The sequence below is a fragment of the Myotis daubentonii genome, chromosome 17 (genome assembly GCF_963259705.1).
Source record: "Myotis daubentonii chromosome 17, mMyoDau2.1, whole genome shotgun sequence".
NCBI lineage: Eukaryota > Metazoa > Chordata > Mammalia > Chiroptera > Vespertilionidae > Myotis > Myotis daubentonii.
In genome coordinates this window covers 10,732,374-10,754,963 of record NC_081856.1, presented here as the reverse complement: position 1 = coordinate 10,754,963, position 22,590 = coordinate 10,732,374, and the positions used below count along the sequence as shown (strand labels likewise).

General features: G+C 47.6%; 1 protein-coding gene across 2 annotated transcripts in view; it reads right to left on the bottom strand.

Annotated features, from left to right (window-relative positions):
• Window positions 1-1,229: 1,229 nt before the first annotated feature.
• The window catches only part of ANXA13 (annexin A13), a 42,268-nt gene continuing 20,907 nt past the window's right edge, over window positions 1,230-22,590 (bottom strand). For both annotated transcript variants that reach the window (XM_059672776.1, XM_059672775.1), the window contains 9 exons: window positions 21,412-21,506; window positions 18,481-18,651; window positions 14,455-14,488; window positions 14,272-14,351; window positions 12,293-12,361; window positions 11,770-11,871; window positions 8,041-8,116; window positions 4,534-4,646; window positions 1,230-1,836 (listed from right to left, as the gene is read on the bottom strand). In XM_059672776.1, the coding sequence (XP_059528759.1) occupies window positions 1,717-1,836; window positions 4,534-4,646; window positions 8,041-8,116; window positions 11,770-11,871; window positions 12,293-12,361; window positions 14,272-14,351; window positions 14,455-14,488; window positions 18,481-18,651; window positions 21,412-21,506 (860 nt within the window). In that variant the 3' untranslated portion in view covers window positions 1,230-1,716. The remainder of the gene's footprint in view (window positions 1,837-4,533; window positions 4,647-8,040; window positions 8,117-11,769; window positions 11,872-12,292; window positions 12,362-14,271; window positions 14,352-14,454; window positions 14,489-18,480; window positions 18,652-21,411; window positions 21,507-22,590) is intronic.

Sequence of the window (22,590 nt, the reverse complement as noted above, 5' to 3'; positions counted from 1 at the left end):
CCAGTGTTCCTCACTTAAACGGCGCCATTGCCCCAAGGCCCAGCCCCACACTTGGCAGGCAAAACCATGGCTAATGGGATTCAAGAAAACTCTGGCAGCTGCACTGTTGCCTCCCCACCCCTTTCCTTCCTTTCGCCATATCCATCCCTCAGGAGAAAGGATATCATTGCCTCCTGAACAATTGAGTTCCTTGATGCTTCTGAGCCTCTGCCCAAGCCCTTCTTTCTCTGTTTCTCTGGAGACCTTCTATACTTTCTTCAAAACCCAACACAAGTGTATCCCTTTGAAATGTTCCCAAGTTACGCCAGGCAGAGCTGCCTGTCCCCTCTTCTGCTCATGGGTAGAGAGCTTTACATGCCTGTATTCATGTACTTACAGCATTCTGCTGAATATCGGAGGCATCTGTCTCTATTACTGACTGGGGAATGAACTGCCCAAGGCATGGCCAGTGTTCTACTTACTTATCTTTGTATCCCCAGAGCCCAGCATAGTGATTGGAAGGTAGTAGGGAATTAAACAGGTGAATGAATACAGACCCATTACCTTGTGTTATTTTTCCAAGAAAGGCAGTTAGTTGTATAATTTCTGAACTCAACCAGCCCTGAATTAAAACCCCAACTCTATCACTTGCAAATGAATTTAGCCAGGTTATTTAATGTCTCAGTTTCCTCAACTGATAAATAGTAGTAATATTAACCTCATGGGACTATTAAGAAGATTACATATGAAAGTATGCTACTTAGCAGTGCCAGACACAATTACTTATCCAATGAATGATAACTATAATTGTTGGGTCAAAGTGTCCATGTTCTCTTGACAGGCCCCTCTGTGTCTAGCAACATGTAGCCACGTGAGACAAACATCTTGGAACAGAGATGCTATTGGTGCGGAACCAATCCATTTAAGCATTAGCTCATTGACCTTGATTCTATTGGCACTGTGCCCAGCCTAATTGTATTTGAAGATCAGATGGAAGACTCAAGTGGCTCAAATGTCTACAGAAGCAAGAAAACCCATTTAAACCAGGTAACAGATTAGTAGATTTTACCTCTAGTTATATTTCTCATAGGCAAGTCAATTGTTTCTTTGCTGCTGGCCTTGATGACTATCCTTGGTGATTAGTAATAAATAAAACTGTTTGCATTTCCCCAAATACGTTTGAGTTTCACGAGGCACATATTTCTAGGACAAGAGCCAAAATTAATCAACCCAGTCTCAGTAAAAGCAGCTGATGGAAGCATAATTCACAACTTTAATTAACATTGAGGCTTTGAAATTGAACACACAGAAGGAAAATTAATGAATTGGTTAATTTTGTCTTTCCTATACCTTAATCATTCAGTCTTTACCCAGAACACACATACCCCTGTGCGATATATATTCTTCTAAATTTTTTACCACTACAAATGGAGAGTTATTTTCATCACCTGCTGATTTCACTTGTGTGTATAAAGCATTCAGTTACCATGCTAAAGGAAAGTTAAGAGGCAGCCAAGACCCTTGCTAAGCTAGTGTTCAAGGGTGACCTGCTCAAGCATCTCGAGGCTGCTGTCTTTGACTTAAACAGCCTGGTCTGGCTGCACTGCTGAAGCTGCCAAGAAAGTAAACCAGGATTCTTGAAGGCTTTTCATGCTGGAGTCATATTTGCAAATCTTGTTTGGAACAGGCTCTTGACAAAGATGGTTCCTCCCTGTGCTCCTACCGCTCTGGCTTGGCTCAGTGCAAGAGGGCTACCAGCAGTTTCCGGAAGTCCCCAGAGGTGTCCGAGCGAACCATGTCAGAGAGGGACTTCTGATACTTCTCTTGGAACTTAGCTTTTATCCCCTGAAGGTCAACCTGTAGGAGAGAAGACAAGAGCAATGGAGACGGCATTTATAGCGTGCTCACCATAAATGCAGCAGCACTCTGCTAAGCATGTTATTCTCCTTTGCTCATTTATGCCTCAAAGCAACCTTCAGAAGTGGGGGCTATTATTCGTCCTATTTGTGGATGAGAAAGGGAAAACTGAGTTCAGCTCCCCAAAGATTGCAGAGGTGTCTATGTGTGTATATTCCAGTAAAACTTCATGGACACTAACAGCTTGAATTTCATATGATTTTTATATGTTGCAAAATTTTACTTTTCTTTTGAAATTTTTACAGTTATTTAAAAATAACTCATTCTTAGGTAGCAGCACTGGGCAAAAGGCAGAGATTTGACATGAAGCCTCTTTTTCTTTTGTACCCTGATCAGCAAGGGCATTGGTGCCAGTCACCAAAACTCAAATCCACTTGTAGGACTTATTTTGAATCTAATTCATTGGAAGCTTGAAAACCTAGGTGGTAAAAGTGGGGAGAGGACTCAAGAAAAACAAATTAAAAGATTGTTCTGCTCTAAAGACTTACAGCCTAGGAAGGGAGAGAACACTTGTCGTAGAAAAGACATAATTCCAGATGGAACATAGTGAGCCTCATAAAAGAAGCACAGCACTGTCTTTAAGCAGTTTTGTTGCCTTTTCCCCCCCTTAACTTTTTAATTTAAACTCTATTTTGCTTTCTAGACAGACCTACAAACATCACTCAAGTTATGATTCTTTTGACTCCTGCCCCAACTAGAGAGCTGAACAAGAGGAGAAGGGGGGTGAGTGAGAATTGTTTGAAGTGGGTGCTGAGCAGCAGAGATCCTGGAGCAGGCAGGTGGTGTCTATCTCCGTGCTCCCTTGGCTTGTGCACTGCTTGGCTGGGGGGGGGGGCAGGAAAGGGGGGGTGAGGGCACACTGTGGCTCTGTTCGTGTACCATAATGCTTTGGGGGGTTAGTGGTTCTGGCTAACTATATATATCTGGCTGGGCCTGAAGCATTCTTTTTAGAGATATATATTTATATTGGTTTCAGAGAGGAAAGAGAGAGAGATAGAAACATCAATGATGAGAGAGAATCATTGACCGGCTGCCTCCTGCAGGCCCCTACTGGGAACTGGGCCTGGAACCCAGCATGTGCTTGACTGGGAATTGAACCGTGACCTCCTGGTTCATAGGTCGATGCTCAATCATTGCACAGCACCAGCCAGGCAAGGGCCTGAATCATTCTGAGGGAATGGTCCACATGTGGAGATGACCCAGGACATGGTCAGTGCTGAGATGGCCGAGCATCTTGGAATGAACACTCCATAGCCCGTGTTGGAGTGGACATGGAACCCTGAGGAGCCCTCCGGACCCATTGTTCCCCTGGGGTCTCGTAGAATCCCTTCCCCTGCTCTCTACCTGCCTGCCCCTTTGAGTGCCTCAAGACTTTGGTTGGGGGGGTTGAGTTGCTAAGAGACAGAGAGATGGAGAAGACAGAGACCTGGAGAGGTAAGGGAAAGGGAGAGATTTGGAGCCACGGAGGAGAGAATGAGGACTGCTGGAGAGGGGCAGAGAGACAGAAGAAGGGGAAGAGGGAGGAGAGAGAAGCATGGACTTTAAGAGAGAAGGAAAACTATGAATAGGGGAGAAGGAGGAGGAGAAAGAGGGGGAGGAGAAATTCCAGGAATAGAACTAAAAACGAAAGAACAGTCTTGTTGCTAAGCTATACTTAAAAACAACAGGGTTAGATGTTAAGTATTATTTGTCAAAAGCTGTGGCCAGAATTTGGGTTGGTATCCTTCCCCCTCCATTTAACAATTTCTTGAGGGAAGATGCCTGTGGTTTTCAAGTGCTCGGTTACTTCATTCTCCAAGGCTTCTCCTACTGCAGCTGAAATGCGTTTCCATAATTTTGTCATTTCTTCTGTGTGTGGCTCTATATTCCAAAGCATTTGCTATGAATCCTGACAGCTGCTCCCAAGCTTTGGGCTACTCATCCCCTGTCGCTTTCTCTGTCCCTTTCTTGCCATGCATTCTCAAGGGGTACAATATCGTTCCTACCAGGGCAAAAAGTGGTTCTTACGGGACAAAAAAATTCAATTTTTTTTAATGTAAAAGTACCTATAAATGGAACATAAATAAGTATACAGTGTATTTGTGGTGTTGACATTTCTTGACGGGGGGGAAGAGGAGCAATTAGGAAAAAAATGGGTCCAAAAAGACTCCTTAGTGGGGCGATTGATAATTTAAAAAAGGTTGAGAAATATTGTCTTGTACTGATGTGTTTCTTGTGCAAAATCGGGCTTCTGCTCATTAAATGAAGGCCTAGCTCAGGAGTTAGGAAATCGTTTGCTCATTGTTTGTACTGCTGGGTGACCTAGGCCATGGCTAACCTTTCAGTGTCTCAGTTTTGCCTTCCACGAAATGGGACCAAGCCTAGCTGCACTGCCCAGGGCTCCTCCAGGTCCCCTTTGCACACCACGCGAGTTTTCTGGAGCCACAGATGACAAAAATAGAAGCGGCTGTCCGTATTGTATGTTTACAAAAAGAGACAGGTTGAGGCATAGCACGAGATCTTTCAGAGCCCAGAACACAGAGGACGTCTTTGTTTTACTTTTTCTGTAAATAGGCCCTTAGTAAAAATGATTTGTTGATGACATGATGGCAAAAAGAGAAGTTGCAGCCTGCTACTTTGGAGTCAAGTGTGTCTTACCTCAGCCCTGGTCACAAAGATGTGAATTAGTGTCTCCTCATCGGTCCCCACACCCTTCATGGCCTTGTACAGACGCTCAGCAAAATAGCCCTCCTGGTCGCGGGCACACCTCACTGGCGGGTGAGGGAAAAGAGAACATGAGGCAGTCACATTTGGTTGAATAACATGGAAGGAACAGAGATGGCCCAGAGTGTCACCTCCCACCCTTGGAGGCAACTGGATTATGGAGCAGGTGTTAGAAAGGAGCGAACTCCCTTCTGTTATATCATGGGATCTGGAAGATTCCCCAGGTCAGGGCACCTGGATGCTTCAACCAGAACCCAGTCAAAACCCCTTCCGACAAATAAGAACCCTCCTGATCCCCAAAGACGCTTGGCATGCTCAGGCTCTTGCTACAAAGTTCATGCTTCTCACCAGCAGCAATAGCTTCCCATCTCAGTGAAATCTCTGACATTGGAGTTGGGTCCGGAGAGGAAACAGATGGACCGGCAACCTTGCTATAACACAACTTCATGATGTTGGAGATTCCCTCGGTTGGCCTGCAGCCGACTTTCCTGTGCTAAACAACCTTCCTTCCCTTTGTTTTTCTTCCCTGGGTTTGTTCTGTGAGTCTCATCTCTGGGTCTTTTCCAAGTTCTCCACTCTCCTCTTAGTTTGCGGTCTGGGATGTGGGCTTGATGAAATGTTCGATCTTGCCTACGGGTCACCTTCCTAGGATGCTGCTAGTTGCTCTCTTCTGGCCCTCTCCCTGCCCGCCGGCTTTGATCTGATCCACACATTAATGAGGCATGGGTTTGACTCACCAAGTAGGAGATAGGATGCACCTCTGGGAATCAGTCATTCTTTTCTCCCCTCCTCCCAGGCTCCTATGGGCCCCTATTGACTAACACTTTGGGGGAAATGAGCCATTTCCTCTTTAGGTTGTTGACATTTACCTGGAACACGTCATGTTTTTTATGTTAGTGATTGATAACAAGTAATAACTTCAGCATACGCCTGTACTGCACAGCCTTCAGATATCCTTAATGGAAACTCTCGTTTTCTAGGTCATTGCCCATGTGTTGGATGCTTACGAGGAAGAGAGAGGAACGGGATTAGGGAAGCAAAGTCCAAGTTGGGGGTCTGTCTTCTACTTTTGTAGGACATGTGTCAGCCATCAGTGTTGATGGACAAGAAAAACCCAGACCCAGTTGTCTGTCCTCTTTAGCCTGAGAACAATCTAAAAGCTACTGGGTTGGCGGTGGTTGTTGTGAGGGGAACCTGTAGCTCTGGGGAGTAGCATGTTTGGGACTCTGCGATCCCCAGACATTCTGAGCTAGTGCCCTCACAGTCTCTTCCTGAAGACCGTCAACTGTGTGGTACTAACTGATGGTGACATGTCTGTCTACCTAATGTCCACATGCTCTACACTGGTGTCTTTTCCCTTGGCATTCCGTCTTCCTGATATTTTGGGGAGAACATTCTCAGCTTTTCTTCTGTAGATAATCTATGCTTGGTAACAACCTCCATCCTTAGCGGTGGCACAGATCCCTCAGAAGTTTGGATGGGGCTTGCTAGGAAAGCGATGTGAATAACAAGTGAAAGCCCGGGCAGCCGCTCCACCCCAAGGCTGCCTCCTGCTCCTTCTTATGTCAGAGCAGGTGTTCTCACACTCCAGGCAGCATAAGCGAGGCCCTCGGGGATCCTGTCAAAGTGTAGCTTCCAGGCTCCGTTGCTGGAGGGTCTAAGTGGGTAACCTGCAGTGGGCCCAGAAAAATGGATTTTCACACCATCAGGGGAGTCATTTGGTCTCACAGCCCCTCCTCCTTGACTTTAGCCATAAACCGGCATCTGTATGAGATGGGTGGGAGTATGGGATGAGAGGACTGTCTAGAAAATGTAGTCATGAAGTCATGTCTGTCTACTATCTGTGTGGTTTCTTCTCCAGGTCTTTCCCAGCCGCTTTTATGCTGGCTACAATGGAGGACACCTATGTCCTGGTTTCATGCTCCCAACTACAGGGCCTGAGCCTCTCCCGCCTCTGACCTGCCTCGCTTGGGCTGTGTTTGTTTGTCATTGCTGTCGCCTACTCGGTTGATTTGTGTGCATCTGCCATAAACTGTAAGCTTCTTAAGAGCAGAATGTGGACCTATTTACCACCGATCCCCACACCTGGCAGGACCCCTGGCCCAGGCAGGTGCTAAGCAAGTGTTAAAGAATTGAATGATTTTATTACCATTAATATTAATAAGGGTTTTATTCATCAATAATTAATATTCATGAAGATTAATCTTACTCTTTTGACTAAACTGGTGTTTTCCTGATTCTCTGCACTGTAAGCACAGGAAGGGTTTAGAGCCTCTTAGCTGGGCTCTGAGTAAGTCTGTCCACTTACGTAAGACGCGCATTCTTTGAGTCCTAAGGACAGTCGGCCATGTACATTCAGTAGAGGTCAGGGCTTTCAGGCCTCTGTACATCACAATAGAAATCATGCTCATTTGAATGCAAAATGAGGATGGATTTTTTAAAAATCAATTGCTGACATTTAAAAAAATAGTGGCGGGGGAAGCCGGCGGGGAGAAAGAAAAGAAAAGAAAGAAAGAGGAGAGAAGGCCTGGCAGTTGGAGCACATTTTTTAACTTCCAGGGCTGCTTTCTTGGTTCTTCCTCTTCTGGGGAAACACCTCTCCATTTCGTGTGCCATTTGGGATGGTGCCCTGGACTCCTTGCCACAGGAGTGTGGACAATGGACAATGCCTTCATTCCAGGGCTTGCAAAAAGGAAAAAGGAGCCTGCCAGACAGCCCATGCCCATCTCTCTCTGCTATTTCCTGCCTCTGGGCTACCCCTGGAGAGAAGGTTCTGGTGCCTGCTTGGCACGGTCAAGATCTGGTCTCCCTCCCAACTCTTTCTTAAAGGACCTCATTCATCCCCAGTGTTGAAGGGAACCAAATGGAAAAGGACACCCTCGAGCCATCAGGCATGTGCAGCAACCTGTTCGTGAATCCAGAACCTGGATGCTTTGGAGTGTGTGTCGTATGAACTGCATACCGTTCCCTGAGACTGAACAATGGTCCCAGGCTGTTGACAGATGCTCTCAGGGACCTGCAGCCTTAGTGGGACTGTTGTGAATGCCTTGGTGTGTTCCCAGATGACCTCTTCAGGACAAAGGCACTCAGTCCAAGTGTTGCCTGCTGGCTGCTCACAGCTGAGTCCCTTCCAAGGAATTGTCCTTCAAGGAGGGAGCAGCCTCACCTAAGCTTGCAAGTGCTCCTGGGCTGCCACCAGCCGGCTGCTTGATGTGCGGGCCCCCTTGCCTCCACTTTGGACCTTCCAGCTTCAGGGCTCCTTGGGGACCAGCAAAGCCCCTGTTCACACTGTATCACCTTCATTCCCTGCCTTGCCCAGTGCTGCCTGGAGATGTTGTTCCCAAACCTTCCTACGAAAGCTTCCTGCGCCCAAAGCTCCGTCCCCGAGCCTGTCTCCAGGCAGCCCAGCCTGAGTCAGGGACCCGCCTGGCTCCGCTTTACCGAGGGTCAAGTAGGCCTTCTGCAGATCTCCCGACGTCTCGGCTTCAATGGCCTCTTCGATGTCTTTACCGATGAGCTGGAGAGACAAAGTCCAACCGTTAGTTCAGGTTTTGCTTTGGATGCACTTGGGGCCCTTCCTCCACAGAAAGCACTAAGCTCTCCCAGATCTGGTGACGCGGCCTTAAGGAACTCCTGTCTGGCCTCGCGGTTTGCGGGGCTGAAGGTGGTTGCCCCCATTTGAGTGGAGCTCTCGTGGCTGAGGAGTTAGTCCAGATGTGACCCCTAACGGATTTGAGCCCAGTCAGGACCACACCCTGAGCCCCAATTTCCTCCTCTGCAAAATCAGGGGTTGGAAGAATAATGAACATGTACAGTATCAATAATCCTTTATGTTTGTTTATACGTAGTACTGAGTTTCCTATGTGTTTTTTTAAATTCCATTTCTAATTTTCTAGGAATTAGAAATTCTAATTTCTAGAAGGCTGTGGTTGTAATCATCTGACCCACACCTTCCTCATCTCCTTTGTCCTGGGACTGGGGACTCAGTCTCCTACAGTTTGGGTGAAATAAGTAGCGGCTGTGAAATTCCTGGGAAGAACTTGGTCTAATGTTTCTGATAGAGTGGGGCTGCAGGGGCTAGAAGGGGGGGTGGGCGGACCACATCAAAATGCCACTTTCCTTCATTCTGGGGTGATTCCAAATGGTCCTATATTCACCACCAGCTCGCATATCGCTCTGCACAGCATTACATGTTAGGTTTCTTTCCAAATATTTACAGAAGCTGAAGTTCAGAGTAAAGTGTGACTGTGCTTAACCAACTATCGGCTAGGCTGTTCAGGGCAGGCCAATATAGAGAAAGGAGGGCTTTTTGTTGGGTTTGGGAAACATGTCTAAGCATCTGAAATACTGAAACATCTTTCCTAGAAATTATCTTCAGAGGATATGACACAATTGTGATTCTATAAATAATGGGGGCCCCGAGGACACGCCAGTGGAGTCTGTGGAGTTTATTCTGAAAACACAGGCCAACGAAATATTCTTTGTGATGCAAGCACCATGGATGTGGGGGGAGGAGGGCCCAGATTTAATGACGCCCCGTTGCCTGGCCTCCGTGGTCCGCACACCGAGGGGTCTGGTGTGTGTAAAGGACTGGAAGCAGACCCTGTTGGCGGCTTCCGGTCCCCTCCTTTCCTTAGCTGTCCCCAGCCTTTAGGGGGTTGATGTGGGAGCTGGTATTTCGGGAGGGACTGGTATCACTTTCCCACGGATAGGGTTCTTGTTCTGTAGACTGAGATTGCGTTTCAAGAGGACATTGTATTCATGCAGGTCTGTGTTCACTAAACAAATCCTCGCATGAAAACACTTTCTGTTTCTATTGTTCATACTGGGCCAGGCAGTGCTTTTCCATTTGCTGTAGAAGCTTAGCCTACACAACAGATAAAAGCAGAAAAGCAGAGCCGTTCTGGGAGGCAGGGGATGGGTTCCTTTGCCAGTCCTGGGCAATAATGCCAGGGTCTGCCCACTCGGGGTCTCTTCTTAGCACAACTCCAGGGGGCGCTATTCACACAATACAATGAGAAGGCATTGCTCCCTCTTCCCTATGTACCTCCTGTCCCAAACCCCTCCTGGTAGCTACTAAGGCACCTCCAGGGGCTCCATGGAACACAAATGAAAATCAATTGATGGGCCCAAGCAACTGTGACTCTCCTTTTCAATGGCCAGCTTTTCATTTCCAGAAACATTTAATTCTTAGGGGGCTCTTTGGACAGAACCAGGTTGCCTGATCTTAGTATAAAAACACATTGCGAGGGTGAATTCCAGACCAGCCTCAAAGGCTTCTAGTTAACCAGGTAGGGAGAGTTTTAGAAAAATAGGGATGTAAACCAATTCCTCCAAATTGACAGTGAGCCCACAGCAGAACCCTATAAAATGGCTTTGGCTACAGCAATTAACGGGCTAAAATACAGACCATAAGTCTCCGACCCCAGAGAATCTGACTTAGTAGGTCAAGGGTGGGGACTGAGAACTCTTATTTTTAACAAGTTCTCAAGTAGGTTTGGTGCTGTTGTTTCAGGATTAATATTGGTAGAGAATAGCCTTACTCAGGTACTTAGTAGTTTACACACACACACACACACACACACACACACACACACACACGCACGTGCGCTTGCATGTATGTGCCTTTATAGTCACTGGCAATGACAGCCATCCCAGAGCCTCTATCCACGGCCCCAGTCATGTGGGAAGAAGGTCGAGGCCACAGAGAAGGTTTTCAGCTCAGTCTGCACAGCTCCAGGCATAGAGGCCCGGGAGTGTGGGGTCAGCTGCCTTTGATCATGTCTCTGGGCACGATTTGAAAGCAGAGGGCCTTCAGGGCTTATATACGGTGATGATAAAATTCCGAAGCGTTATTGTCTTTTCATCTGCTGGCAGCACACAGGAAACACTATTTCGAGTGAGGAGCAGCCAGCTCCAGCCGAGGTGGGAGCTCGGGCTGGGGAATCTTGGAGTTCTCGTCCACTTTCTGCTACCGACTTGCTGTGTGGTCCTGATCAGTTACAGATGGCTCCTGACTCACAGCAGCCTTTCCTTGTCCAGCGGTCACGGGCAGCAATGGCTGCCCAGCTTACATTATAGTTACGTTATGGTTGTGAAATTGAAATGAGATACAGGGCACAGAAGTGCTTTGAATAGTTAACAGCACTCCACCAATATAAAATAGGAGACCAGCGAACTTCCGATACTCCCCAAGAGGCTTCTTGCCATTAAAGACCGCTGTTTGGGGAAAGACTCACCATTAAGTGCCTAAGATAGCTACTTCACTTTGTTGGCTTAAACTTTTCATTAGATTGAAAAATTAATTGTATAAAAATAATTTCTACACATCTCTTCAGGAGTGTACCTCTGAGGGGTATCACATCCATCTTGGGGGTGGTAAGCACTTAAATTAGAATGATAATGACAGCGAACGCCTGTATGCTTACTGCTTGCCAGGTGCCGTCCTGAGCCTTTTATGTTTGTCTTATTTAGTCACGAGTTAACCCCCTGAAGGTGTACTGGCGAGGATCCTGGCTCCTGCTTTACAAATGAGGACGGAGAGGGTAGGTCCCCTGCCAGCGGTAGATCCAGGACCTGAACCTGTGCGCTCTGATTCTCGGGCTTTGCTCCTGAACTTGACACTTCTCTGCTTTCCTAGCCTCCCTTATAAAGCAGCGTTTCCCGGGCTTGGCATGGCCTCTGGAGCTGGACTATTCTTTGTTGTAGGGGACTGTCCTGGCCTTGACCCACTCAGCCGTGGGCAAACTACGGCCCGCGGGCCGGATCCGACCCGTTTGAAATGAATAAAACTAAAAAAAAAAAAGACCGTACCCTTTTATGTAATGATGTTTACTTTGAATTTATATTCGTTCACACAAACACTCCATCCATGCTTTTGTTCCGGCCCTCCGGTCCAGTTTAAGAACCCATTGTGGCCCTCGAGTCAAAAAGTTTGCCCACCCCTGCACTAGATGCTAGTAGCACACAGTGTAACAACCCCAAATGTTTCCAGACATTATCAAATATCCCCGGGGAGGGAGGGGGCGCAAAATGATCCCTGATTGAGAACTCCCTGTTGTAAAACAACTCCCCACCTCCCAGTTCCATATTCCAGATTGTGGCTTCTCTTAGAAATAACGCAAGACTCAGTTTCAATGTGACTCCTTGCCCTGGTGCTTGATCACTCACAATTTGATAGGCTTGAAAGGTGGCCCGTAGCTGCTTGTAGCTCCTCTTGGCCAGGACTTCATTGAAGGCAAGTTCGTCAGTGCCCCAGCGGCCCTCCCCTGCCTCCGGAGTCAAACACAAACATTTCATAAAAGCCTTTGCAAAAAGACTGAATAGGCAGTGTTGGGACCAGGCCTCACGTACAGGAAATGATAAAATATACTTTGAATAGAAGCCAAATTGATTGACTAAACACTTGAAGCTTCTAACCCATGAGTGTACTTCACTTAATGGTTTATATTATTTACACCCCCTCCCCCCTCCCACCTGGTTACAAAATGGATCTGAGGTGGTTAACCCCCGAGTATAAGAATAGGACTTATTCCTTAGGTTCATGATGACTGTAAATATAAAAAAAATTTCAAAAATCATACATTTTTCCTGAGTAACTCCCATGTGCATGAAATAAAGAAACGTTTGTTGGAAATAAGGCTAATACATTTTCAGAAAGATGTTGCCGAGACTGGCACGCCTGCCCACTTACATCATACAGCTCTTTGGCATCCTGACCAGCTAGACCTTTGTCCACATCATCTCCTTCATCACGATTAGCCTAGAAAAATCGACACATTGTTATGAACTTGCGTTCCTGCCTGAGCACAGAAAACAAAAAGGGGAAAATGGGATGGTTTCAGAGGGGTGGCCTGGGAGAGTCAGCCTGGTGAAGCGCTGCTCGTTGCTGCCATCTTTTGGGCACAACTGATAAACAGAGTAGTTTTAGGACAACACTTTTTTTTCTTTTCTCTTCTTTTTTTTTTTTTTGTAGGAATCAGGTCACTCATAAACCCACTGACCTCTTAAGCAGGCTGAAAGCAACCTCACAATGTCCCCTAAGGTCAGTCTATTGGAAAGTTAATAGTCTTCCTGTCAGAATATCGAAGTTCGCCTCCTAGGGTCCCACTCCTGAAAACCCTGAAGGTTGGCTATGGAAGGTCTTGGTCTAACCTAAGCCCTTTGTGGCGGAGAATTCTAAGATGACCCCAGTGACCCTCACCCTTGCATAATCCCTTTCCCTCGACTGTGGGCGAGATGTGTGAGTGTAATGAGATAGCACTCCTGCGATTATTCTGTGTTAACAAGGCAAAGGGGATGTTTGCAGATGTGATTAAGATCCCTAATCAGTTGAGATCATCAAAAGGGATACTGTTCTGGTGGGTCTGAGCCAATCAGGTGAGTTCTTAAAAGGTCAGAGATGGAAGAAGTCAGAGAGATGAGCTCCTACAGGCCTGGGAGAAAACAACTTTGAACTGTCTATGGGGGCATTTGACAGGGACTGCAGATGTCCTCAAGGAGCTGATAGTGGTCTCTGGTTGGCAGCTACCAAGAAAACAGGGACATCAGTCCTACAGCCACAAGGAGCTGAAACCTGCTAACCTTCCAAGCTTCAGTAAGCTAGTAAGAGGATCCAGGTCCTCAGATGAAATGGTGGCCCTGGCCTGACTCCAGGGTCTCAGCCTGGAGAGACCCTGAGCAAAGGACTCTGCTGGCCTTAACAGGATTCCTGACCAGTAAAAATGGGGAGATCACAGGACTGTGTTGTTTTGAGTTGCTAGGTTTGTGGTGATTTGTTATACAGCAGGAGAACCCGTATATACTTCCTACCACAGTCCGTCTATCCACATGGAGAGGAATGAGCAGAGGAAATGCACAGAACTCGTAAGATGGATTTGTCAATGAGATATAGATGCTGTCTGGCTGGAGGCCTGGCTGGGAGCTGTGTCCTTGCAGGGCCAACTCTGAAAGCCCCACTTTCCTGGCCAAGCTCCCTGCAGGGTTCTTACAGGGAGACAGAGTTGTGTTGTGAAAAGGGCCCTGCTTGGGTCAGATGGTCTGCTTCTGGTTCCTGGGCTGGGTCTTACTCTATGTAAACCCGGGCAGGTTACCCATCTTCTCTGAGCTTGAGCTTCCTCATTGACAAAAGGAGGTGGTGAGGCTCAATGAGGTAACTCGGCAACTTTCAACCTTCCACTCATGGCACATAAGCTAATTACTAAAACTGCAGCACTCCGAAAAATATACTAGTATTTTTTGCTGATTTGGCAAAAAAAAAAAAAAAAAGGTATAATTTTGATTCATTTACACCAGATGGCTATGGTTGTGTTGGCTGTTGTCATTTTTTTTATTTGACAATCTAAGGGAGAAGAGGTCAGTGCCCCTGACTGAATAGTCAGATATTGCGTGTTTTAAAAGTTCTTGCGGTGGACCCGTTGAAAATACCTGAGATACTCATGAACAAAAAGGGATTGTAAGCTGCAAATGACTAACTATTATTGTGGGGAAATTCCCAATTGAATAATTTCACAATAGCTAATCTGACAGCCTGGGTTGATGATCCGTGGGAGCACTTTTAATAAAAGAAGGAGATGTTTACTGAATACATGGCCTTTTCCCGTCATGGTACCATGTTGCCCAGGGCTGTTTCCCAACCTCATAAAGCTCAGGAGACCTCTTGGCTCTTCTTACCTGGAGCAGGGACACCAGAATTTTTTTTAGGTTTCCACTCGTATCATCTTTGACATCTGATTCAAGGCTCCTGTCAAATACTTTTGAAGAAGAAAAAAGGAAGGAAGAAGCAGAGGGTTTAGTTCCCCACAGGCATTTTGAAAGGAACATTCTTCATCTGAAATCAGACGAAAGGTTACTTACACCTTTGGTAGGCCTCTTTGATGGCGATGATTTCCTAGAAAAGATAATTTAAAAAAATCAATACTCCGAGGTGGGTTAATGGATAAGATTCAGAGACACACACAGAGGGAAGAGTCCGGGACTGGTCTCTGGACACAGGATGCTTCCAAAGAGGGCCAACCTATGGGTCAAGGCCTAGGCCTGGAGCAGATCCCGGGAGGTATGGAGGGGCCCCTTCCGTGCAAACATTTCAGACACATGAGTAAGGTATACGAACATTCTTCTTAGCTCTAGAAAGGGGTATAGCTAAGCTAGTGTCTTTCATTACCTCCTCACCACACTTCACACCTCCAACCCCACCCAGGTAGCCAGCGTTGGAACTTCAGTGCATATCTTTGCAAATAATTTTCTTTGCCTTTGTAACATATATATACTAGGGGCCCGGTGCACGAAATTCGTGCACTGTGTGTGTGTGTGTGTGTGTGTGTGTGTGTGTGTGTGTGTGGAGTGTCCCTCAGCCCAGCCTGCCCCCTCTCACATACTGGGAGCCCTCAGGCGTTGACCCCCATCACCCTCCAATCGCAGGATCGGCCCCTTGCCCAGGCCTGACGCCTCTGACAGAGGCGTCAGGCCTGGGCAGGGGACCCTCATTTCCCCACATCACTGGTTCTGCCCCCAGCCCAGGCCTGATGCTTCGGCCAGAGGTGTCGACCCCCATCACCCTCCGATCGCCTGATCGGCCCCTTGCCCAGGCCTGACGCCTCCACCAGAGGTGTCAGGCTTGGACAGGGGACCCCCATCTCCCCCTGATCACTGGCTCTGGCCCCCGCCCAGGCCTGAGGCCTCTGGCCCAGGAATCATGCCTGGGCGGGGGACCCCCATCTCCCTCTGATTGCTTGCTCCACCCCCCCGCCCAAGCCTGACGCCTCTGACCCAGGCTTCAGGCCTGGGCAAGGGGACCATCATATCCCCCCAATCCCCGGCTCCGCCCCCCACCCAGGCCTGATGCCTCGGCCAGAGGAGTTGACCCTCATCACCCTCCAATCACCAATCACCGGATCGGCCCCTTGACCAGGCCTGAGGCCTCTGGCAGAGGTGTCAGGCCTGGGCAGGGGACCCCCAGCTCCCCGCGTTGCAGGCTCCGCCCCTGCCCAGGCCTAATGCCTCTGGCTGAGGCTTCCGGCTCGGGCAGCGGGGACCCACAGCTGCAGCGGCCCCGCGATCGTGGGCTTCGCTTTAGGCCCAGGCAAGGGACCCCTAGCTCCCGGGACTGCCAGCTTCGACCGTGCCCAGCTCCCATTGCTGGCTCCACCCCTACTTCCTGCTATCACTGGCCAGGGCGGAAAAGGCGCCTGATTCTCCAATCATGGCTGGGGGGCAGGGCCAGGGCCGCCTTGGCCCTGCCCCCCAGCTCTTAGCTCCTCCCTGGGTTTCCGATCACTGTCAGTGGCAGGGGGCTTCTTCCTGCTTTCCCTTTCGCCTCCCTGCATTGTGTCTACATATGCAAATTAACCGCCATCTTGTTGTCAGTTAACTGCCAATCTTAGTTGGCAGGTAATTTGCATATAGCCCTGATTAGCCAATGAAAAGGGTATCGTCGTACGCCAATTACCATTTTTCTCTTTTATTAGGTAGGATGTGTGTGTGTGTGTGTGTGTGTGTGTGTGTGTATGTGCTACTGAAAATATATAGAATCGTTTTGTGGATGTGTTTTAAAAGTGGAATACTGAACATATGGTGCTTTAAGTTATTTTTTTCGCTCAGTAATATACCTTGGAGATCCAGCTATGCTTATACAGTTACCCAATGTTTTCTAAATGGACGTAAAAGGTTCCTTCCTGCGATAAACCACAGTTTGTTTGGCCAGCCTCCAGTTGATGGACATTTAAGTTGTTTCCGATTGTCCCCTACTTCAAACAAGGCTTTATTCAGTAGACAATTTGTTGTGTGCAAGAGTATGCGTTTGTGTACAGGGTGTGTCCTGGGACAGTTGCTTTATATTTCAATGGCTGGTGCCAGGGGATCCACTCAGGCGCTGCCTCAGTTTACACTTGAAGCAGCAGTGGGTGCCAGGCATTTCTGCACAGTATCACCTGCGGGCTGTTTAAAATGAAAGTCAGCATGCGGTGATGGGTGGTGGGTGGGGTAGGCGGACAATAGCAATGAGAAGCCTGGCTCCTGTGCTTTTGTGGGTGGGAGGGGAGGTAGATGGGGGGCAGGGGGCCCACTTGTGTCTAAGCCAGCGGTTCTCAACCTGTGGGTCGCGACCCCTTTGGCGGTCGAACGACCCTTTCACAGGGGTCGCCTAAGACCACCCTGCATATCAGATATTTACAATTCATAACAGTAGCAACATTACAGTTCTGAAGTAGCAACGAAAATAATTTTATGGTTGGGTCACAACATGAGGAACTGTATTTAAAGGGCCAGAAGGTTGAGAACCACTGGTAAGCAGCTCCCTTACGTTTCCCCTCCTTCCCACCCACTACCTGGATCTGCCTGAACCCGGGGCCTGCTCTCTCTCTCTCTCTCTCTCTCTCTCTCTCTCTCCTTTTCTTCTTTTAACTGTCAGACCTACTTGATTGACAATAAGGGGCTTTGCTTGTTGTTGAGACCAGGACCTGTAAGGAACTAGGCTGAGAGGGAACAGCATATGGTCAAATAGGATTAGAAAACTCCTCCTCCAAGTAACCTCCGGCCAAGGCAGGCTGCTGAGTGCCCTGATCTTGGACGCTCAAGGGGACTGTGGTGCTTCTGCAGCGGGGAGACCATTGAGGAGGGAAAGCTGTGTGACTGTTGGGCTGAACAGATGCCACTGACTTTTGCTAACCCTCCTCTAAGGCACAATTTTAAATGGAAACTCCCAGAAACGGAGGTTTTTTTATTATCTCGTGGGAAGTGAGGAAGTCCAGGCAAGCTCCGGAGAGGGTTTTACAGCTGTGGCTTGGAGCATGGTGGCGCTTCTCAACTCAGTTGGACAGCCCAGGCCCAGCAGAAGCCGCCAGCTCAGGGTCGTGGGCACGCAAGGCCTTTTAGTGGCAAGCTCTGTTGCTTCCTGCTCCAACCACTGCTCCTGGTTCCTACCCGGAGGCCTCACGACTGTTGGGATTTTCTGCCATTTTTTGCTGGGCCTCCCCAGTTTACGGCGGTGGGTGGTTGTGGAAGAGGGAGGGGTGTCTCCAAATAATGATTTTAGACCCTCTTTCCCCTTGTGGCTTCTGGAACCTAATGAATGGGCTTCCCCTGGGGCCTTAGCAAATGCTCTTTTCAGCTGCTGGAATGTGGCATGTGCCCAGGGGACAGGGGAGAGGGCTGCAGATGGAAGGACACAGGAACCTCCAGAGAGGGGCTGGCAGCCCTGGGGTCCCCCTGCACCACCCACCTCTCTGCCTCCGTGTGGTCCTTTCTGTGCTCCCTGCTAGGTGAGAGCCATGCACGGGGCGGTGCCCACACATGCTTGGACTGCTTATCGCAGTATTCATTCCAGAGACCTGCAAAGTCGGGCTGGGAGGGGGGAAGCAGAGCCTTTCCTGCTGCATATAAAACTGTGCATCTGGCCTTAACCGGTTTGGCTCAGTGGATAGAGCGTTGGCCTGCAGACTGAAGGGTCCCAGGTTTGATTCCGGTCAAGGACATGTACCTTGGTTGTGGTCACATCCCCGGTGGGGAGTGTGCAGGAGGCAGCGGAATCGATGTTTCTCTCTCATCGATGTTTCTAACTCTCTATCCCTCTCCCTTCCTCTCTCTAAAAAATCAATAAAATATATATTTTTTTAAAAAAACTGTGCATCTGTTTAGAAAAACAAAGGCTGCCTTGGTACAGCCTTTCTGGAAGCATCTATTATGTCAACCCAGTGGCAGTAACCCCAAGACTGACAGCCAGAGGATTGAAGAGGCATCTCTCCCGCATGGGCCAAGCAGACACATTTCTGCCCAGATGCTTGCTCACCCAAAGGGTGCAGTGTCCCTTCTGCCTCCTGCTGCCATCTCCGAGGGGTGTGTGGGTGCTCCCTCGGGGCCGGGGCCGAGGGCTTGGCTGGAACTAACCTTATTGGTTCTTGTGCACAGGACCTCGATGAGCATTGCCTCATCCGTGCCCAGACCCTTCATGGCCTTCTGCAGCTGCCGGGCATCGTACTCGCTGGGGCGGTCCAGCAGTGCCAAGGCTGTCTTCTTGAAATGCCCGCTCAGCTCACTCTCCAGCACCCCCTGCAGATCCTGTCGGAAGACATCGGAAGCCCTGGCTTTGAATGGCCTGGGAGGAGAGGGGCAGGGGTCTGCTCTCCCACCACATGGCCTCGGATCCACAAGAAACCTACTATGGGCACTCGAGGGGTGATCGAAACAGGAGCTCTATGGACACAGTGACCTGCTCTGGGGGACAGTGGTCATCCTGATTACCCATCCATTCCCCCCAGGACTGGCAGAGGGGCAGAGAGAAGATTCCCTGCTCATGTCTGGAGGCCCCAAAGATGAATCACAATAACAAGCAGCATTTGCAGAATATTTGGGGGTTCAGAGGGCTTTCTCACTGATCCCCAAAACGGCCCCGGCAGGGGGTGTATGGACAGTACCCCCATTTACTGACCTCAAAAAGATGAAGGACTCACCCCCAGACACTCAGCCAGAACGGACTAAAATACAGGCTTGTAATTTCTAGGGGGAGCAGATCTTTTGTCACCCAAATGGGAATGTTTGAAAGTGAAAAGGATAATTTCAGAAGAAAATAGGACTAAACAGGGACCTTCTTGGGCAAACCGGATGTCTGGTCACTCTGGTTTTCTTGTGAAATCCTGAAAGGAACACTTACAGTAGTTGATGTTTGGATTATCAGATCAACTGTTGCGGTATCACAGTACTTGTGTTCGAGTCACCCTTATTTTACTTAATAATGCCATATCCCCATAACTTGTAGTATAGTACTAGAGGCCCGATGCAGGAAATTCATGCACCTCCGCCCACCGCCGCCATGGCCCCACTCGCTGCAACTTTGTCTGGAAGGAAGGAAGTCCAGAAGGACATCCAGTCTAATTAGCATATTACACTTTTATTATTATAGATTATTGCCCCTGATTTTCATGGAGGCTTGTTACGTGAAAGACCATAAAAATGATGTCTATACAGTTGCGATACAAAAAAACTCTAATGTTTTAAGTTTGTCTTATTGATTTGGTATGTCTCTTATTTATTACATAGTGTTATAATTGTTCTGTTTTATTGTCAGTTATTGTCGTTACTCTCTTCCTGTGCCTCATCTATAAATGAAGCTTTAGCATAGATGCGTATGGATAGGAACAAACAGGATATATTAGGGTTCGGTACTATCTGCAGATTCAGGCATCCTCTGAAGGTTGTGGAATGTGCCCGCTGTGGCTGGGGCTGCTGTATATAAAAATGCAGAGAAAAGAAACCCAGCTGCCTATTCTGACAAGCCACAGGCATGAAAACAAATCCTCGTGTGTTTACATTCTGCTTGGACACGGAAGCCGGCTCAGGGTGCCTCGGCCCTAACCCTGGTTCTGCAGCTAGCGCGTCGTGTCACCTGGGGACGGGTGTTCTCTCTGAGCTCAGCTGGCCGGGGGACTTTGGTTTGTTCGTCTCTAACGTCTTCTAGCTTCGCGATGCCGTGATTCTAGATCACCTCTCTGGAAGTCCCGCTGTCTGGAATTGCAAAGCTTTGTGCCAGAGCATGTGCCCTTTATCTTTACCAGAGCCCCGAGGCCCTCACTTCAAACCTACTGACTCTTATTTCACAGTAAAACTGAAGAGGCCTGCGTCGGACTTCCCATATCGCTACCGTGGGAATAGACATGGCACTGGAGGGGCTGCTGCAGTTAGAGGGGCTGGCATGGATGATGGCTCAACCTCATTCAGTCCCATTAAATGCAGCCGAACTGCAGTGTTATCAGTGAATGACATTGTCAAGCCTGAGTGTGAAGAGAGATACAGAAAGACGGTAGAAGCACAGTCATCAGGGCCACCTGGTGTATCAACAAACAGCTGTCTCATGGCGACGGTTCTCCAGGAGGGAGCTCTGGCCCCGCAGTCCTGGATCTGAGTCCTGGTTCTTTCTCTTACTTGAGTGTGATTTTGCATACGTCACGTAAACAAATGAGCTCCACTCCTCCTCTCTGTAAAACGGGAACATTCATGCCCAGCATGGCTCCCCTTTGCTGCTATGTGCTGGCATTATCCTGCTTGATTCGCCCAGAACCTGAGAAGGGAGGTAATTATCATTGTCCTTCTATATGGGAGGGGACCAAAGACTAAAGGGTTCGTTGCCAGCCCAATGTCAAATTAGTCAGAAAAATCCATCTCTCGGTATGTCTGTTTATAAAGAGTGATTGAAACTATAGAGGTTTCATAAATGTGGATTAGAATACATTATAATAATTAGCACTCACTTTGCATACTGATCATTCTAATGACATTAAGAAAAGGTTAAATTGTGTTCATTATATAGTAATATAAAATACAAAGCCTAATGCATACTTAACGATTTCTATACATAATACCATCAACAACAACAAAATGAAAGAAATGTTTTGGTGGCTTTTTTTAGTTTTCTGTACCCATCACTTATGAAAGATGTATCATTCTTGAAGACAGCCCAAAAAAATGAAGAATTCTTCGATAAAGACCCACTTGTGAAAACTGATTTTCAAATCACTGGCCTATCTGTAAGTTAATATGTGGAATTATTCCAAATGAGTGGAGAAAATGGCAGAGGGATTAATAGAAAAATGAAGTCAATTAAAAAAAATGAGTTAGAGAATACTGGTTTTACGGGCCATTAAGTTAACGAGGCAATTTCAGTTTTTCTGAAGCCAATTCAAGTTTTAAATAGTTATTTCATTTTCCCTCTTGGGCTAATTCAGTGAAGCTGTAAAGACACTCTCTGCTGCCTGGGGAACATCGAGGAGGCAGAGACGTCAAGGCCCAGGCCGCATGCATGCTTGCGCGGACCCTTGGACTCACCTTGCCATACGCTGCCTTGTACTTTTGCTTTATTTGTTGCCTCTCATTCGATGTCCTGCTTGATAAGATTTCAATGATGGTTGCTTCATCAGTTCCTAAAGGGCAGGAGAGAGAAGCAAAGTAAATGTGAACAAGAAACATGATGGAGATTTATTGTAGTCAAGTGTGAGGAAGCCAGGGTCGTGGTCAGAGGCTGTGGTGAAACCCAGAGGGACCCTTCAGCTTTAATGTCTTGTGGAGAATGGCATTCTTTTCACTCGCTTGACAAATATCCATGGAGGCCTTACACTGCATGGAGCACAGTGCTAGGCATTGTGGTGGTCAAAGGAAGAAGTGTGTGGCCTATTCCTTAATTTCACTCCTAAGTATACACTCGAGAAATGAAAACAAATGTCCATACAAAACGTGTACACAAATGTTTATTGCAGCATCATTCGTAATAGCCAAAAGATGGAAACAACCAGAATGTCCATCAGTAGACAAATGGATAAACAAAATGTGGTATAGCTATACAACGGAATATTATTTAGCCAGGAAAAGGAATGAAGTACCAATACCAGCCACAATATGAATGAGCCTTGGAAACATTATGCTAAATGAAAGAAGCCAATCTCGGAAGGCCACGTTAAATGATTCCATTCATGTGAAAGTCCAGAACAGGAAAATCTATAGAGACAAAATGTAGGCTAGTGGCTGGCTGTGTTGGGTGGGGGACTGGAAGCTGAAGAGTGGAACGTTTCTTTTAGAGGTGATGAAAATGTTCTAAATTCAGCATGGTGATGGGCCATCCACTTAGTCTTAAGGATTAGTTCCACTTTACAATTCTGGGGAGTCCTAGCTTTTTTATTTCAATTAGAGAAACAGAACATTCTAGGATGAGCTCACTTGTAAAAATAGTAGGGGTTAATTGCCTGCCTCATTCTGGTTCAGTTCCAACACTGTTATTTATGTTGTTCCTCTTCATTTCCTCCTGTAACATGACCTACGTAATGTGTATCCAGTTACTTCCTCTGTGACATTTTTTTAACTTCTGAGTGCCAAAAATCTCACCTCAAGAGGGATTTCTTTAAAAATCTCGTGAATCCACCCCTTTCTTTCCATGTGCGCTGCTCTTGCCTGGGTCTAGGGCACCCGTATCTCAAGCCTGGACCTTTACGCTTGTCATCCCTGGAAAGAGCC